Source organism: Microtus ochrogaster, chromosome 26 (genome assembly GCF_000317375.1).
Source record: "Microtus ochrogaster isolate Prairie Vole_2 chromosome 26, MicOch1.0, whole genome shotgun sequence".
NCBI classification, from domain to species: Eukaryota; Metazoa; Chordata; class Mammalia; order Rodentia; family Cricetidae; genus Microtus; species Microtus ochrogaster.
The window spans coordinates 374895-388303 of record NC_022025.1 but is presented as its reverse complement, the minus strand read 5'-3'; the positions used below and the strand labels follow the sequence as shown (position 1 = coordinate 388303).

The following is a 13409-nucleotide window of genomic DNA, read 5'->3' as shown; positions in this document are numbered from 1 at the left end:
AACACAGTGTCCGTGTAATTATTTCGGGTAGAGCTAGCCATGTGGGCGGCCGGGTGCCGGGACGCAGCCCGCCGCTCCTATTACTACAGACATAATTGGAGCTTTTGTATAAGTCATGAGACAGGCCAACCCAAAAGCAACTTTTAATATTTATTTTTTTTCATCTTAATACAGGAGCTTTCCTCACCTATGAAAAACATCCCAAAATATTCCACTGAATGTCTGAAACCATCGATAACACCAAAGTCTGTACAGACAGTCAATACGTGAGTTTGGCTTCCAGTTTTGTTTTTTTTTTTAACCTAACACTACTGAGAAAACTGGGAATTCAACAACAGTTGGGCTTCAGATGTTGAAATGTTATCTTTGCCAAGGTGGGAGCTGGTCAGTAGCAGGGAGCTAGAGCACCCAGTTAGCCATGCCATCACACTTAGTCTCTATAAACAGACCTGCTGTAACCGTAGAGAACACTGAGATGCAACAGGTAAGTTCTGATGCTGCCAGGCTGGTGTACTAAACGTGGTTCTGAGTGATGGCATCTCAGCACACGCTGGAGGCCAGGCGCAGCTGTATACTCACATTGTGGTCAAGTTTAACTTATAAACAACTTCAGCAAGAGATTAACAGTAACACTAGATTAAAGAAGGTATTAATAACAACCTGTAAGACAAGTTATATAAAATGTATCCATTACTTCCGGAATTTCCCAGTCAATGAGTAACAGAAACCAGAGAAAGCAAATTCACAGATACTGAAGAACAACTTTAATGTAAACACTTATCACTATTTGTAGATCCTAAAACTTTTTCTTGGGTCTTGCAAAATTCAGCAACTTATCACTATTTTATTTACTTTCCTAAAATAAGAAACTTTATCTACTTTTAAGGATTGTTTGGGAATTTACAGTTTTATTTTACACTGTAATTCCTCCCTTATTTAGACCAAATATTGTAAAAACTGACATTTATTTATAACATAACTTACAGTTATAAAGTAAATGCTGAAGCAGCTAAATGTGAGTTTCCATAAAGCTAATTTTATTTTTCTATTTTCCAAATTTATTTTTGGCATTATTTATTACTTAAAATCACCAAAATATTTTCAATATTGTTTCATATATGACATTTATAAAACTTAGTTTATTGTTTCTAATTACTATTAGTTTCTGGGTAGGCAGAAATTAACTTTGAACAAATTAATTCAGTTTTAAATTAACTTTTCACTTGAGTTTTTTTTCCCCAGGATGCTACCTACCAAAGCCAATTTTCCTCTTTTAAAAACAAATCTTAAGAGTCTACTCTATCACTTCCCAATTCTGGCTGCCTATCAGTAACACCCAAATTCCTACATCGCAAAACACTTCAAGTTTTTATTTTCACTTTTTTTCCAGTTGCCCCTCAAGACACTTTTCACCCCAGCAAGAAGTTCACACGGAATTCTTTAATACTTTGAAGGCAGTCATGTTCTCCAAGAATGTGCACTGCAGCTCCCCACCCTTCCTCCACCCACAAAGATCCTTGGATGGTCACAGCTTAGGGCTTCAAAGTTGCCTGCCTTAGCTCCTCCCCTGGCCCTGGGATAAACACATTGCCACTATGTTAAGACTATCATTTCTCTTTGTCTGTGAAGCCAGACAGAAGAAGAAGAAATCCACTTGCTCCAGATACTCCCATCCTCAGAGGCTTCATTTCTCCTTCTATAAGCACTCACATCAAGAAGCAGCCAAGTAAAAGGTAATGTACAATTATTCTCTCCAGTACTTTCCTTAGGTTGACAAACTCACTCTTCCAAATGTGTTTGTGGGTCAAGATTTACATTCAAAATAATTTATAATAAAAAGTTTACTTGGTTTTATTTCAGTAAAAATCCTAACATTAAGTAGTGAAAAGAAAAATGTTCTGGGTTTTCTCATTTATTAGGAAGAGAACTCTGAAATATCTTTGTGCTTACTTTCCTTCTTGTGAATTATGAAGTCACTGTATTTACATGTAAGCACCTTGATTAGGGCAGATCTGTTTGTGTATACATACGTGCATATAATAAGCACTAAGTCACGTTTCTGTTTTGAACAGAATGTTTGTATATTTTTACAAGGCTTTTTATTTCAGAGACTTTCGTGCTTAGAGCTGAATCATTTCCTTTTCATCAGAGTACAGGTAGGTGTAAGACAAGGCTAAAACGGTTCCCTTTAATATTTAAACTACTTGTGCCAAAAACAATCTATTCCAAAGTTATTTCTACCACACCCAATTATTTCAACTAAGAAATAGGACTAACAACTTAAGAGAGATGTTTTAGTGTTTATTTAGAAAAGATGAAATATTATGATTACATAAGAGATAATCATTGTACAGGTTTAGTTTTAATTTAGAATTTTTGGTTTAGCATATTAGATTCTGAGACCACGCTCTAGTTTTTTTCAAAGCATTTGTACCCTCAATATCTCTTTTCATAATTAAGTTTGTCTCTTTGTGATGCTAAATATTTCATTTTGTCAGGTTCATTTCAAAGATTGTTAGCTTATCATCTCACTCTCCATCTTTAGATATACGCTAAGAGTATTAAGTTGCTAAAAATATCCTCAATAAATACATATCATATTTATCTTATGAAAACACTTTCATAATTAAAGTCTTTTTCCTGATCAAATTTATCATTATAATTGTGTCTGCCAAATTAAAAGCTTACTGTTTTATTACCTACAAAAATGAAGAAATCTCAGAAAAGCTCCATACCAATTAGCTAGCTAATGTCAAAGTTTTCTTCAAATCTACAACGTTAAACACTACACCATGGAAACTGGGGTGCCAGATTCAGGAGTTCTTTGTACCTAATCGTTTAGTTATCAAACTGATTTGCAGCTGTCATTTGCCATCTTTTCAGAAGTAAGATGGGGTTAAATAAGTACAGTCACTGAGAAGTACTAAAGCAGCCCGCGCTAGCAGAACTTTCTGTAAGAGGGGAAATAAATGCTCTACAACTTGCCAAATACGAAGTACCAGAAATGTGTTATGGCAACTAAACAGCTAAATTTGGGATTTTATATAATCCTAATTAATTTAATCTTATATAGCATCTTGTGCCTTTGGTGCTATACAGTTTATGTCTAACGTAATGAAATCACTCAATGTCTTCATTTACAAACACTTCTGACATGGAGGGAAGTAGTGTTATCAACAGCAACAAATGTAGATCACCAGACAAGAACTAAACATTCATGACTAATGTCCTGCTATGAACCTTTTCACCACCAACTAAAACACAGTAAGGTCTTCATTTCTACAGAGCACACAGCAGGTCATCCCTTAAACCTATGTAACCTTAGAAAATTAATATCTACAAAGAGTACACCGAAAAGACAACAAAGCCACCAATAATTCTGCACGTGAGCGAAAGAACTAAATGATCTATTTATAGTCCTCCCCAGCAAAGAAATACGGAAGCATTACCCTGGAGAAAGATAGATATCTAAGAATGTCATACTGAGAACCTCCTTCAAATGTGCCACAGAAAAGCCTGTAGGAACACTGAAAGACTGACAGTCAGAATGGCTCAAAGAAAAGACACCGAGGCACCATGAGTCCCTTTCACACAAATCAGCGAGTCAAATGTACATTCAGGTAACAAACCACACTTTCCTAAGAGGACAGGAGATTTATCTGAGCAGTAAGAAAAATGGATGACCTGAAAGTTGAGAACTTCAGACTACCTCTTCATTCTGATTTTTCAAGTCATAAACATTAGAAAGTTGAAAGGACTGTTAGACCTGGTTGTTTTGAAGTCTCTCAAAGCTGTAGAGATGTATTCAGACAAATGCTTTTCCATGAGTGCTACTCTGATCCAGGCTCTACCCTACGAGGAACAAGAAAGGATCAAATAAGAAACTTAAAGAATACTTTCTATACACTGTCAAATATATGCATATTAACAATATGGAACACATAATTCAAAATCAAGAATGACTAAGATAAAACAGAAAACTTTGATAATATTAAGCATATATTTTGTTTTTCAGAAGACATATGACATATCAATCTACTACTATGTCCTCTGATGAAAATGAGCTACTTGGGTTAGATAGAGATGTATTTTGAATCATAAAGTACATTTATATAAAATTCTACTTCAATATCAAAAGGCAACACGCTAGTTAAAGTGAGACCCTTATGAAACACATGAAGCTGAGTCTCACAGCAGCACGTGTGAGACAATTTTCTACTTATGCCCCAAGAAGAGATTTTTATACCAACAATAAATTATAATATATGATCAATCACAAGCCCAAATCAACAGCTACTAAATCTGTTGGTAAAGATGCTACTATAGATTTAAAATAGAAAAAAACAACAAAAAGCCAGGGACTGGGGATGTAGCTCATTGATACAGCATCGATTTAGCATGCTCCAGGCTCTGGTTTTTTATTTATTTATTTATTTATTTATTTATTTATTTATTTATTTATTTATTTATTTATTTTTCGAGACAGGATTTCTCTGTGGTTTTGGAGCCTGTCCTGGAACAAGCTTTTGTAGACCAGGATGGTCTTGAACTCACAGAGATCCGCCTGCCTCTGCCTCCCGAGTGCTGGGATTACAGGCCCTGGTTTTAACTCCACCCCACTGATAAACAAAACAAAAACAAGAAACAAAGCACAACTCAGATGTCAGCATATTTCAGCCAAGAATCATGGAGACAATTCTGACTTGTGAATCATTTAACAAATACGAGAAAGTGTTAACCCTTTTTAGTAGTTGGCATTAGCTAGTCTTTGTTAATACTCCAAAATATTCCTTACAGATGTATAGGTTTCTGTGTATGTATGTGGTTGTACTTGCCTGTCTATGTGTGGAGGTCAGAAGTCAATTATAGGTTCTTTATCTATTACTCTATATCTTTCTTTCTTTTTGAGACAATGTCTCTCATTGAACCTGGGGTTCATTTGGTTGTTCTGGCTAGATTGACTAGCCACATGGGATTCACCTGTCCCCTGACCTGGAGTTATAGACCAGGGCAACCACACCAGGATTTTGGGGGGTGGGTGCTGGACATTCAAATTCAGGCCATCATGCCAAGGCAGCAAACACTTTACTTCACTGGGTTACCTCTCCAATCCTTTTTGTAGCCTATTTAGATTGAAAGACTATAAGGAATAATATCTAAAGAGATTGTAAAGTATCATTTACTTTCATTTCTACTTAGTCCTTCCCAAATCTCCAGGAAAATTCATAACAACTAACTAACACAGAAAGCAATAGCACTGAAATAGCAATGGGAGTAAAGATCATAATCAATATGTATATTATGCTCAACCAGAGGACTTGGAGAAAGGCATGGAAATGTCTACAGATACATGAATTCAGCTACTCATGGACAAGAAAGGAGGCAATCTAGGAAGTGATAAAAAACAGTCAGGCGAGAACGGCAATGCTGCTGGGGAGAAAATCAACAATGGGGATTACCTGCAAGCCAAACTTCCTACTACCCTGACTTATAGCTTGCCCTGCACTCAGTCCATTGTTCCTTTTGAGTGAGCCTGGAGGAACCCACATGAGGTGGGGCTGATTGAAACAGGAAGGAAAAGGCAAGCTGCTGGCTGCCCAACAGTCCCCAGATTCTCACTGGAAACAGTCTAACAGATGCAGAAGCGAATAGTGGGCTGTGGAATCAAAAGGCTACCCTGTCACAAGTACAGAAGTAAGCGAAGGCACCGTCCAGAGAAAATTAGGCACAGGAGGCTGTGCTGTGGCTAGATAAGAATGTGGGGAAAATCCTGCTTCCTGATTTATTAATTCCAGTCCACACAGAGCTGGGCTGCACTCAGTTTCCTGTCCTTGAATTGCGTGGAACTCTCTGTTGTGGTAACAAATTGTGCTAATTTTAATGATTTATTTTTTTTTCAATGAAAGAACTTTTAGTAGAATGGAAAAACAAACAAGACTTATGAAAGCTGTTGGCCACAAAGATATAGAAAGCCTAAAGCGATGTTATGGAACTTACACTTTATGACAATGGCAAATCACTGAGACTTCAAAAAAAATCATGAGCATAGATAGCTCTTAAGGACAGTATTGTGAGACTCCGCTGAAAAGATTTCTGTGTATATTAAAATAGTCGCCATAAAATTGGTGTTTGGTTATAATTATCCTTACTTTACTATATGATGAGACAAACAAACAAACAAAAATACCATTAGTAAAGAAAAAAAAAACCCGTCATCTCATCCCCAAACAGACTCATCTATGAGCTCTACCTTCCTGTCTCATCCAAGAATGAGATGTCATCATTTAAAAGAGAAAAAAGACATCAAAGAGTAAAAGTATCTGCCTTGATACATTTGACAAAAGACAGTCTAAATTTCACACAGATCTCCACCAGATTACAAATGGATCTGCACGAAGGAGCACATTTTAGTTACAGTTCAGCCTGTCAGGATATGCAAATGTTCTCTATTTCAGATTAGTCAAGCGGTTATTTTTCAAAGAATTTTCCAATTTCCATCACTTTTGCAGATTTTTACTGTCTACAGCAGTGGTTTTCAATACTCCAAAAGCTGTGGTCCTTTAATACAGTTCTTCATCTTGTAGTGACCCCAACCATACAATTATTCATTGTCACTTCATACTGTAACAAAGTTACAGTATGAATCATGATATAAACACCAGTTGTGCAGGATACTTACTCCCAAACAGGTCAAGACCCACAGGCTGAGAACCACTGGTCTATGGGATCTATGGGGTTGGTGTTGTCTTCATTCTGGATATTTTATAATCTGTTCTATTTCATTAAGAGACTTGCTGAAATCTATTAATTATACCAACCGTCAAAAAGGACCCACAGCTTTTAGTTTGCTGTTCTGGATAAATCTGCTTCAACGTGATTGAGGTGTTGCTCTTTATTCTCTTTCCTTCTACTCAATTACTACTTATGTGGTTGCGTTTTGAAATGAAATCTCTGATAACTGATTTCTAGCATTTCACGTTAATCAAACACACTCAAAAGCCTTCTTAAGTCTTTTGATTATGATTTCCTTTGATTATGATTTCCTCTTTGACCAATGAGTACTTAGAGGTCCTTCAAATTTTCACTCATAAAAGCACTTTGTTGTTCTGTTGGTACTGAGTCCAGCTTACTTCCACTGTGGTTACAGAACCTACTTTATATGATTGAGTCCTTTGGAGGCCATTGAGATCAGTTAGGCTCAGCAAATGGTTAGTTTGACAAGAATTCTATTTCATAGCTAGCTCTTTTAAATGTTCAGTTTCCTAATACTCATCTTTGCTTCCATTTATTTAGTCACTGCTATTATTTAAGAGTTTATCACATTTATTACCCATAGTTCGGTTTCTTTTGTAGTTTTCTTGGTATCAGTCATATTTTTCTTTTCTTTTCTTTTTGAAAACTATGTGTTGCTGCACAGCCCAAACTGGCCTTGACCTTGGGATCCTCCTCAGCTTCCTGAGAGCTGAGGTAACAGGCTGGTACCACCACGCATAGCTTGATGTCCTTGATAAGCTTGATCTGATCTAATAACAGGTGCTGTTAACAATAACCTGGAGCATTTATTCCTTTCTCTCCACAGCTAATATTTTTCCTTGGGGGTCATATAAAAGGGCATCACTTTTAGACCTTTTTCTGTTGATCCTTGTGAACTGTCTGGAGTATTTACAAAACATCCTTCCTAGTTTTTCCAGAACTTAATCTCTTATTTCTACAGAATAAAATGAAAACCTTCAGTCAGTTAACTGCTGCTTAATCCAAGCTCACAGACAATCTGACTGCTCCCCTTTCTCCAAGAAATCAGACTCTGCCTCTCCCCATATCCCTCTCCACCATTCCCTTCTCTCTCTTCCTGCATGGTAAATTTATGGCTCTACCTTGTATATGTCCACTGGGAAGCAAGTCAGGCCATGATAGATGTGGTATGAAATTTGCTCACCCCCAAACCCTGTTCGTGTCACAACACCACCCACCCTTTTCTGAAACGTCTCTCCTTTCAGAAGGGGCACGCCATGCTCTGCATGGTGGCTATCTCTCTTATGTAGTCCCTCTTGGGACTTGAGGAAAAGGAAGTCTCTTTCCCTCCAATGCCCCATCTTCCTGCTGACAGTCTTATGCTGTCTCTTCAGATTCTTTCTGACTTCATGGCTGCATTATGGCCCTTGTGGTTATCAAGTTCTCTCTTAAAATAAGGCTCATTCTGAAAAGTAATTTTGTATTAAAAAGCTATAATTCTTATTGTTTTTGTCTTCTCAATTACTTTCTGCATTCTGGGGACAAGCAAATTATGTACATATGATTCTAGCCTGTATTAAAGGAGTTTACAACACCTTTTATGTGCATGTTGCCTAATTTAAATTTGAAAACCAGAAAGTTAGTTTCTTATTTTTATGTTATCCAGTGTATTGTTACCAAGCTAAACTCTTTATAAATCCATGTTTCAAGTAACTTCCCTTGAACAATTTCCCCATTGTAAGTCAATAGATATATATATTCAATGTACATGTCACTGAACATAAATTATATAAATTATAAACAGTAATCCTTCATAATGACTCAACAACTTTACAACACTAATTTGTTTTACTTCTCCATGAGTCTGTGTGCTTACACTATGATTAAGTATTTCTCCCATAAAATATGTTTACTGGAATCTGGGGATTTCATCATCCAGTAGAAAAGGAGCTATCCCAGATGCAGAAAGCCCTTCAAGAAACAAATTACCGCACTTCTAAAAATGACTTAATCTGTGTAATACAATACTGGAAACTTATGAAAACTTCTTTCATTCAACTATTGTGAGAGACTTACTCAAGCCAAATAATCCTCTGTATGCAGCTGTTACACACAGCGTGTGCCGTGCTGAGGAAACAACAGCAACAAGCGCTGCTCAAATGCAACCAGGTGGAGAGCGGGACTAGATTTATTATAGGAAGCTGCATTTGTTTTCTTTTGCTGAGCAGTGAGTTGCAAACTTAGAGGCTGTGAAGGACATCGACTCCGTGTCTCACACTAGTCATGAGTCCGTGGCCACACCAGGACCTTCTGTCCAGGGTCACACAAAAGGGGGGCCACAGGGAGAGATCTACATCCAAGTTCACGCCAGCTGATTGTCATTTCTGCTCCTGCAGGCTGACAACTGAAGTCACCTTTCTTGTCCTCGTGGCTTTGGTTATGTCCACTTTCAACCTGTGGAAGTGATCAGCATTTTCATGTTCTGGTTCTCAGTCTTATCCCAGCCACTGCGGGATTCTAATTTCTCACAATACTTAAGCATCTGGGTTTCTGATTTTACCACCAGATGGGCCAATTCTGTTTCTGTTAAATTTGCAGTCGAAGCCCAACTGCCTTTGCCATTTACTGCATTTTCAGAGCCACTAAGATCATCAACAATATTCATTTTCAAAGCCACGAAGATCATCAACAATATTCATTTTGGCGTCCAATTAAAACTATGGAGAATGTGAAGAAGTGATTCTCCATTACAAATGTTGTCTCATACTGACATTTAATGTCTACAAGGCCACTAAAAACATGACAAACTAAAAGAAAGACCCTGGCAATGCGAGTCATTATTCCCTTTACCAGATCAGAAACTGAGATTTATGGAGGCGTCTTTCCCCCAACCTGAGTGCCTCTAGCTGAATGAACCCCAGACATGGTTTTTAAACGCAGACAGCATCATGAGATTTGGAGGAGAGTAACGCTGGAGAACTACGTGTTTGAAAGGTTCTGATTATCTTCGAAGATCTTCTTTATGAAAACGACCGATTCTAAAACACACTTTTCTCATAGAAGAGTGAGAAGCCGAGAACTTCAATGCAGGCCCTTTGTTATACAGTATGGCTTTCAGTTTTGAGCTTTCAAGGGATTCCTGTGTGTCTGAACACAAGTGCCTTTGCATCTATATGTGTTTCTGGAGCTTTTCCTTCTGTTTATTTTGTCTTATTCTGAACTGCCTGTTTTGTTTTGTCTTGTCTTATTTTTATTATTGCTCCTTAGATGCTTGCTTGTTTTCTATTACAGACGGAAAAGGTGTAGATCTGGATGGGAGGAGTGGAGGGAGGAACTGGGAGGACAATGAGCAAGGAAAATCACAATCAGAGTTTATTTTCTAAAAAAAAGTCTATTTACAATAAAAATGGGAGGGGTGGCAGGTTTAACGATTTTAGTAAAAGCTATCAGATTGCAATCTCAAGGAGACAGTGAAAAAAATCTTACAAAAATGTTTATGTGCTACAAGGGTTTGCTTGTATAGATTCAGTTCATCAAAAATACAACTAGTCTTTTTACCTAAACAAACTGAGATACCATTCCTAAGTCATAGTCAATTTTAGAATTCTAAAATAATGAACTAACTTGATCTTCAAACTGTAAATTGTTATTTTTCTACTTAGAACAGTCCAATAAAACACAAAATATTTCTGAAACTAATGTTAAAACACCTTACATTAGCATGTTAGGCATTTTTAAAAATCTTTTTTGATTTGTTTATGCAAATTTTAAAATTATGGAGGACCCAAAGAAAGCTTTTAGTTAGACTATATCTATTAATATTTTCTATACCTAACATTCTGAACCTCAGTAAATGGGGATGTTTTGAAGGTTCAATGGCATTTGCCCTGTAAGCATGAGTAACTAAACCACATAGAAGCCAGCATGACTGTAACTCTAGCACTGGGGGAGAGAAAGTCATTTCCAGAGATTCTCCAGCTCATCAGCCAGCCAGCCCAACCCAAACTAGCAGCCTTTCAGTTAGAAAAAGACCTTGACTTGAGGCAACAAAGTAAAGAGTGATGAAATCATATCCTGCTATGGCTTCTGTATGTGCATTCACAAATGTGCAATCCGTGCATCTGAATATAGCATACACCCCCCCAACACACGCACGCACGCACGCACGCACACACACACACACACACACACACACACACAGAGATATACACAGAAATATTTTCCGATATAGCTTACTATAACATCTAGCCTAGCTAGAACTAATTATGTTTCCCAAGCTGGCCCCAAACCCTCAATCTTCCCTCTATGCCTCAGCCTCCCTAGTGCTGAAATTACAGGCATGTATAATCACGCCCAATCATATTACACATTGCCATACTAAATTGAGTGGTCAAACCCAGTCAAAGCTTAAATTGAAGAATCAATTCTTACTATGCCATTCTATAGACACTCTGAAGTAAAACTGTTTATATATACATATTAATATATCTATATCTATATAATATGTATATACTGCACGGTAGGAAAGCATTCAGTGGCTACCTGTCTCATTTGATGCCACCACCTTCATTTGTGCACGCCTGTATTGTTTATGCACAGTAGTGTAAATGTTAACACCGAGGAAAGAAAAGGAACACGATGTGTTGGTTTGGAGATTACAGACACCCAAAAAGAGGCCTCTGAAGATTCTACGGATTCCTCGGGAATATATATATATGTTTTCCAAGACAACATTTCTCTGTGTAGCCACGGTTCTCTGTGACTTCACTCTGTATGTAGACCAGGCTGGCCTGGACTCAGATATTCGCCTGCCTCTGCCACCCAAGTACTGGTATTACAGGCAAGCAGTAACATACCTAGCTTGCAGAGGATATACTTTAAAACTGTTTCTTAACAGGAAATTTGTAGTGAGTAGGTTCATATCCTCCTGCTACTCAAGATGCGACAGTGACAATTTGACAGACAGTATTATAAAATAAGCACACACAATGAAATAAAAGTAAAGCCTCTAAAAGTTAACCTGGGTAATGCGCAAATTCTCACAAAAAAAGGAAACATTGTTTTTAATACAGAGTTCAAATATTTTCTGTCCAAGTAAAATAACTTCTAATTAGATCAGACATAGTTCAGATTGTCAAGCCTTACCTTAGCTCTGGAGGAACTGACATTTTCCATATTTTCAATGCTGCAGATACAGTTTTGAGAAACTTTCCGGCAAGCCACTCTGATATAGTCCCAGAAGCTACGAGGACTTTCATAACCAAACCAGGTTACTTGACCTTCAGGAGATAATTGTAACACAGAATAAATACACTAGTCCAGAAAAGTCAAAAGGCACGAGCGTAAAACTCCGAGTAGTGATTGATACTAGAGTGTGTGGTCTGGAGAAATCTTAAACAGAATCTCACTCAACATTTGCTCTAGTTACTTTTGAAATCCGACATAGTTAATTCTGAATTATTATTCACATGAAATAGAAAGGAACCAGACACTAAAAATATCTCATTGTGTGAGGTTTTCACTGCAGCACAGGGAGCTTTTCCCGAGCTTCCTGGACACTGGGTGAGCACTTCATAAAATGGGATTAGTTGGATTATAAACCTTTTCTATGGTGAAGAACAGAAAGTAAATGAAGGATATTTTTTTATTCCTCTTTAAAAGGCTGTATTGACTCTACAAGCAATAAAACCAATGAGCATTCCGTATCCACTGGAGAGTCACGCTTTTCTACCACACTCTCCTGTCCCTACAAAACCCTTCTCTAAGAGCCATTGCTGGTTGTCACTTAGTCACCGACCTGTGAAAACCTGAGCTATACACCATCTTCATTTTTATGGCACTTTTACCTATCTGCATTCAACCATACCCCTTTAACTTTTTTCCTTTTTTTTTAATGAGCTCTACATTTTTCGCTGCTCCCCTCCCTGCCTCTCCTTTCCCCACTTCAAACCTCCCCAAGGTCCCCATGCTCCCAGTTTACTCAGAAGATCCTGTCTTTTTATACTTTCCATGTAGATTAGATCTATGTATGTCTCTCTTAGTGTCTGCATTGTTGTCTAAGTTCTCTGGGATTGTGGTTTGTAGGCTGGTTTTCTTTGTGTTATGTTTAAAAAACACCAATGAGTGAGTACCTGTGATAATTGTCTTTCTGTGTCTGGGTTACCTCACTCAAAATGTTTTCTAGCTCCATCCATTTGCCTGAAAAATTCAAGCTGTCATTATTTTTTTCTGCTGTGTAGTACTCCATTGTGTAAATGTACCACATTTTCCTTATCCATTCTTCGGTCAAGGGGAATTTAGATTGTTTCTAGGTTCTGGCTATGACAAACAAAGTTGCTATGAACATAATTAAGCACATGTCCTTGTGGCACAATTGAACATCTTTTGGATATATACCCAAAAGTGGTATTACTGGGTCTTGAGGAAGGTTGTTTCCTAATTTTCTGAGAAATCAGCACACTGACATCTAAAGGGGCTGTACCAGCTTGGATTCCCACCAGCAATGCAGGAGTGTTCCCTTTTCCCCACCACCTCTCCAGCATAAATTGTCATCAGTGTTTTTGATCTTGGCCATTCTTACAAGTGTAAGATGGAATCTCAGAGTTGTTTTGATTTGCATTTCTCTGATGACTAAGGATGTTGAGCATTTCCTTAAGTGTCTCTCAGCCATTTTAGAT

General features: G+C 37.5%; 2 protein-coding genes across 4 annotated transcripts in view; one reads left to right on the top strand and one right to left on the bottom strand.

Moving 5' to 3' along the window:
* Rundc3b (RUN domain containing 3B) overlaps window positions 1–13409 on the bottom strand; it is a 152939-nt gene that overhangs the window by 95349 nt on the left and 44181 nt on the right. For all 3 annotated transcript variants that reach the window (XM_026784635.1, XM_005358285.3, XM_005358286.3), the window contains exons 3-4: window positions 11878–12011; window positions 3767–3852 (exon numbers count right to left, since the gene is read on the bottom strand). In XM_026784635.1, coding sequence (XP_026640436.1) covers window positions 3767–3852; window positions 11878–12011 — 220 coding nt within the window. The remainder of the gene's footprint in view (window positions 1–3766; window positions 3853–11877; window positions 12012–13409) is intronic.
* Abcb1 (ATP binding cassette subfamily B member 1) overlaps window positions 1625–13409 on the top strand; it is a 154005-nt gene continuing 142220 nt past the window's right edge. Inside the window, exon 1 of the mRNA XM_005358287.3 lies at window positions 1625–1733. The gene's annotated coding sequence lies outside the window, so the exon portion shown is untranslated. The remainder of the gene's footprint in view (window positions 1734–13409) is intronic.